The sequence below is a fragment of the Priapulus caudatus genome, unplaced genomic scaffold (assembly GCF_000485595.1).
Source record: "Priapulus caudatus unplaced genomic scaffold, Priapulus_caudatus-5.0.1 Scaffold421, whole genome shotgun sequence".
NCBI classification, from domain to species: domain Eukaryota; kingdom Metazoa; phylum Priapulida; class Priapulimorpha; order Priapulimorphida; family Priapulidae; genus Priapulus; species Priapulus caudatus.
This window is the reverse complement of record NW_014577482.1, coordinates 155,611-161,747: the sequence shown is the minus strand read 5'-3', so window position 1 is coordinate 161,747 and position 6,137 is coordinate 155,611. Positions and strand designations below refer to the sequence as shown.

The 6,137-nt window shown below is 42.5% G+C and overlaps 1 protein-coding gene across 1 annotated transcript; it reads right to left on the bottom strand.

Annotated features, from left to right (window-relative positions):
* Positions 1–228: 228 nt before the first annotated feature.
* On the bottom strand, positions 229–1,471 carry LOC106810232 (homeobox protein CDX-1-like; the record flags this gene model as incomplete). The annotated part of the gene is given in 2 exon segments (XM_014813516.1): positions 229–700; positions 1,357–1,471. Coding segments are annotated over 2 exon segments (329 nt in total), but the record flags the coding sequence as incomplete, so codon positions are not given.
* Between the last annotated feature and the right edge of the window lie 4,666 nt (positions 1,472–6,137).

The following is a 6,137-nucleotide window of genomic DNA, read 5'->3' as shown; positions in this document are numbered from 1 at the left end:
AGATAAATAATAGTGACAATGTATAGAACTGTATTTAATATAATATAATATATATATATATATATATTATTTTATATTAAACGAAAAGATCGTTTCTTATATTTTCATATAATATATACATTGTCCCTGGTAGTATACGAGTAAAAACGGTGTACGAACGCATATTGAAGTGATTCTAGTTTTAGATATGGAAAGTATTTGTAGATCATTCGGTGGGTTTATCTATGCTTGTTTCACAAGCCAGTCGAGCAAAGTGGTTCGAAGGGAATACGCTAACATGCGAATACACGAATGACAGAAAAACCTGTGATGCCACCACACCCGCGAATATTCAATATAGCCACAGAAGAATTGCTGGCCACACTCCCCGAAGTTCAGTTAATACGAGTCAACGTTGCGTTTGCGATGAATATACAAATATCTTTCAGGTCTCATACGAATCGTTTAAACCTCGTCCTTCCACCGTGAGCATAAAACTCGGTTTCACTACAAGTGGTGATGATGTTGCGTGTGCAATTGTGCGTGCGACGCTACCGCCACCTGCTGGTGCTGATCGCCGATATTTTTCGAGACGATTTCGTCTTTCTTCTTGTTCGTCTTGCGTTCCTTAGCTCGTCGATTTTGGAACCAGATCTTTACCTGGCGTTCTGAGAGCTGCAACGCCTGCGCTAGCTCAGCCTTTCGTCTTATTGTGATGTACCTGCAAGGTGGGAAACGACATTTGTCATCAAACTGACATCACTTCCTTCCAGCTACCAGTTTCCCATTCTCTCAATTATCACTTTGCCCCATCCCATTTTTTTTGGGGGGGGAGGGCTCCATAATTTCTTACATTCTTCCACAGCTAATTTCATTTCGCTTCATATTTTACTCTATTCACCCTCTCCCGTTGCATTCTATCCCCTTTTGCTCTCACAATCTCCTCCCTCTCCCATTGATTCACGTCGCCTCTTTAGCTCCCACCGGATCCACCCTCACCCGTTGCTTTAAACGTCCAACCCCCACCCAACCCCGTCTGCTCCTACTATCCATTTTGATCCTCGCTTACTCGCCACACCGTACACCGCCATTCCGAATCCGTGTTGCATACATTCGCGGTTACTCAATCTCACGCGCTCTCCAATGACATGCTACGTTGCCATTCCTTCACCCACACATGTACCACGCTCCGGCCGAAAAGACCATGAACGATAATCAATCAAAACATGAAGATCAATCAACTCCACGGCATCGTCGCTCGCCAAAAATCCCCCCCCCCATCCCCGGTCGATTCGGTACGAGCAATTAATTAATCGATCATCACCAATCGGATGAATCATTTTTGATGCGTAGCAAACCGCCGACGTCGTTCTTCACCTGCTGTAGTGGAATTCCTTCTCCAGTTCCAGCCGCTGGTGGTCGCTGTAGACTACGCGGTATTTGTCCTTCGTCCGCGTCTTGCCTGGGAACGCGGCAGATACCGTTAGATTGGTGGCTGTCACAAACAAACGGGCTCACATTACACGCTGCCGCCGTATGCGCTCCACTCTTACTATCGTCTGGTCGCCAGCGAAAATATTCACTTTTATGGGCGCAAGAGGGCGCAGGTGTCGGGCTGGTGGTGTTGTTACAGAATGGTCGAATTCAATCTCTCTCGCATGGTTGCGGAGAAATGAGAGTGTAAAAGATGTTCACGATGAGTTTATATAAATAGGGGACGTTAGTTTCTACTACACAGTACCGCCCTCTTGTGGCATCGAAAAACGCAAGCGGTTTAGCATCACGTAACGTGAGTGTATATAGGTTTGCCCCTTCTAATTTCCCCATAAAGATTTAATTCAATGTATAGATTTTGTCAAGAGGTAACAATAAATTTATGATTACCACTTTATTTTTTATATGCATATATATGTGTGTGCGTGTGCACGCGTGTGCGCGCGCTTGTGTGTGCGATGGTTTATTGGCAAGTGTATTATATATACTGATATATGATTTAGAATTAGTATACGTATAACGTATATATATATATATATCAGGAGCGATAATGACAAATATGACAAAATGACAATAATGACAGAAATGACGTATATTTGTCATTATACGCCTGCCTGCTATATATATATATATATATAGTAATATATATTAGATTATATTATATATATATATATTATATAACGTATATATATCATATCATAATGATGATAGTAAAACAATAACAACAAGAAATAATAATTTAATAATATAGGCGGAGATATGCCTGTCATCAGGGACGGGATGTGATAAGTGTGACAGAGAGACATAAATTGCAATGTTGAAATTGGAATTTAGATTGGAGTTAACTTTAATATGACGTTATATCTATGTCGATATTATTTTTTTATAAGCAGCGTAAATCATTGGTGATTCCACGTAAGTGTTATTAGTAGTATATCCGCCAAATAGGTACACATATTTTTTACCACCTATTTTTTAAATATTTTGGGACGTATTTGAGAAATCAGCATTTTAATATTCGAAGCAATTTATTCGATGTACATTAATGGCAACCAGTGTTGTGGAAATCCAATAGCCTTTATGGCCTGTGCGTGTTTTGCGTAGGCGCCAGAGTAACGACAGAGACTGAATGCGCCCTCCTTCGCTCGCTCTCTCCTCTCTCTCTCTCTCTCTTCTTTCTCTCTCTCTCTCTTTCTCTTCGGCCCCTCTTTGTTCTTCTTTTCCTGCGTCTCTCTCTCTCTCTCTTCTCGTGGCGCGCTCTCTCTTTCCTCAGCTGTCTGTCTGTCTCGCTCGCTCGTGACTCTCGATCTCTCTCTTCTATTTCAATTCGCTCATTCTTTCACCCTTTTCTACATCACTGTTCCCTCTCGCGCCTCGTCTTGCCTCATCTCTCTCTCTCTCTCTTCTTGTCCCGGTAATCTTCGTTTTGTTCTCTCTAAGCTCGGACCTAAGCTGCGAAGCTTAACGCCAATACATAATAAGTTATGGTCGCCCGATGCAATTTTCTTGGGTATTCTTTGGAGTTACCTCTTTTCCTTCTCTTCTCGTCGTTCTCTCCCTCTCTCTCATCTCTCTCTCTCTCGTCGACACTCTCTCTCTCCTCTTCTCTCTCACACGACACACACACACACAAACACACACACACACACACACACCACACACCACACACACATACACACGACAACGCACACACACCACCACGCACACCACCACACACACACACACACACAACCACAGCCACTCACACAACACACCACACACTTCGTCTTCATCTCTCTCTCCTCTCTCCTCTCTCCTCTCTCTCTCGTCTTCTCTCTCTTCTCTCTCTTTCTCTCTCTCTCTCGCTCTCGCTCCCCTCTCTCTCCTCTCCCCTCTTCCTTCTCTGCTGCTTTCTTCTCGCTCTCTCTCTCCCTCTCGCCCTCTTGCTCTCTCTCTCTGCCCCTCTTCTCCCTCTCTCTCTGTGCGGTACTCTCCGCTCCTTTCTTGACTTTATCCTCGCATGTATTGGTCCGCCGCGCGCATTACCTGCGGCATTAGTATTCCAGGCGCATCCGGCATCTCGCAACCCTCGTTGAAGCTGTTGAATAATCGTTTCATTAAAATGCGCGAGCTACATAAAGGGTCTCGCGTGGTGGAATATACAGCGTCTGCGACGCAGGCAGGCTGGTGGAAATAACGCGGCTACCATAATCGCCGTAACACATATAGTGCGCGTGGGTAACAGCAATATGATGCAACGCACAGGCACTCGAAGCGTTCAATAAAATCTAGATTGCTAAAATAAATACGAAATCTATTTACTACCGCAAATTTAATCTTTTATACTCTCTGTTCAGCCTAGTATATATTGCCACAGTTTCCTGTAAATTCCTTCCAAATCCTATGTACAACATAGACGCTGGCCGGCCGCCATTGTTGTAGCATAGGTATTTGGAACGATTATCAGGAAAGCTGTCGCAATAATACTAGCGTGAAAGAGAGTATAGAAACATTAAGAATTTGGTAGGAAATAGATTTCGTATTTATTAGCATTATATTTTATCTGAAACGGCTTCAAGTGCCTTGGATGCCAACTACATCCTTGACCAAATTCTAGCAAGCAGGAGACATGTATATATTGCTCGCCGCACTAACGATTATATATAGATAAGTATATATATATAAATATATATATATAATATATATATATATATATATGAAAAATATTGTGGTATATAAAAATAGAATAATGTCTCTAATTAAAAATGCGGACGCCTTTTTCTATTTTGATATTCGACATATAATTTCATCAATATATAGGCCCTGGGTTCCGTATGTTTTACTCTAAATATATTATATTATCATATACTATATATATATATATAATATATATGCAGAACTAATAATGACAAAAAATTACTAAAAATTACGAAAACATTTCGTCATTATTAGCTCCTGCTAGACTCATATTATATAGTGTTGTGCTTCAATAATCCGATCCTATACGCGCGGCGTTGGTCGGATAATTGCGGATTGGGCATTTAGTCGGAAATGGGGGGTTATGTGAAACAAAAATAAAAAAGGAAAATCAAGAAACACACTGTTGTAGTAGCACAGTGTAACACATCCTACACCGTCAACAGCAACGTATAACGATGTAAACATATTGAGATACTGCATGAGCCTTTCTACACTTTCGGCGTGTACGCTGTAATATAAATATAATTCGCAAAATAATGTGTTGGAATTATTTGTTGTTGCAGTGGTGGTACGGATCTCAGCTCCGGAGATCAAGGATATAATACCAGGGTAGGGTTTCTCGAAATGTTATGATTATTATATATACGTATATATAGATAGATAGATAAGATATTTTTTTGATATATACGTTATATATATAATACATCTGTGATACTAATGTCTTGTATATATAAATATTGATATATAATTATGTTTTATGTTTTTTGTGTTTTGTGTGTTGTTGTGTGTGTGTGGTGTCGTGTGTCGTGTGTGTGTGTGTTGTCGTGTGTCGTGCGGCCGGTGCTGTGCTGCGTGTGCGTGTGCGTGTTTGCGTGTGCTGTTGTGTTGTGTGCGTGCGTGCGCGCGTGTATGTGTGTGGTGTGTGTGTGTGTGTGTGTGTGCGTGCGCGTGCGTGCGCCGTGCGTTAGTGTGTGTGTGTGTGTGTGTGTGGTTGTGTGTGTGTGGTGTGTGTGTGTGTGTGTGTGTGGTGTGTGTGTGCTGTGTGTGTGTGTGCGGCGCGGCGCGGACGAAATTGTGCGGTGTGAGTGCGGGTGAGCGTGTGAATGTGAACTGGCGAATGCGGATCCATGTGGTGTGGTAGTTTCACGTTTGAACTGTCGCTTGCGACGTGTGCTTGGTGGCGCTAGCATCGAGCATCTGTTATCGTAGGCGTTTGGTTTGATTGGGTTGTGTTGTTGTTTGTTGTTGTTTGTTGTTGTGTTGTTGTTGTTGTTGTTGTATTGTTTGAGTTGCATGCGATCCCCAGTTGTTATTGACGTATCATTACACGCTGCCGTGTCATTCTCCACTCGATCTTTCGCAATCAAATTCTGTTCAAATTCTGTTTATCTTTATCCTCGAAAAAATTTATATTCGATATAGTCACAATATATATATATTGGAGATACTGTCACCGATCACAGCACAGCATACGAATTACTTCGTTCCAAATTTCGATCCAGATCCGGACAGATTCGTACTATATTCCGGTCATTCTTAGTTGCTGTTGTGAGTCGGAACCACCAAATCACGCCAGTGTTACGTTTGCGTTTATGGCCAAATCAAGCCCATCTTTCTTCTATCTGTTGTTCGTGAACTCCCCTCTGGTGGTGTTGTGTCAGAATGTGTATATTTGTGAAATTCTGAGCCTGACTTAAACGCTTGCGGGACTTCGACGATTTCAAAACGCATAGACGTGTCGATGTTTCGATCATACAGAGAGGCGATTGCTGCCGTTAAGCAATGATAGATGTTTCCTGTTTAACGCAGCTAACACACGCACATTCGCACGCCACGCACGCAACGCACTGCACCACCGCGCACAAACACCGCACACCCACACACACACACATCACACACCACCCGCCACACACACACCACACACAACAGCAGCACACACACACACAGCACACACCCACACACACACACACACACACACACACACA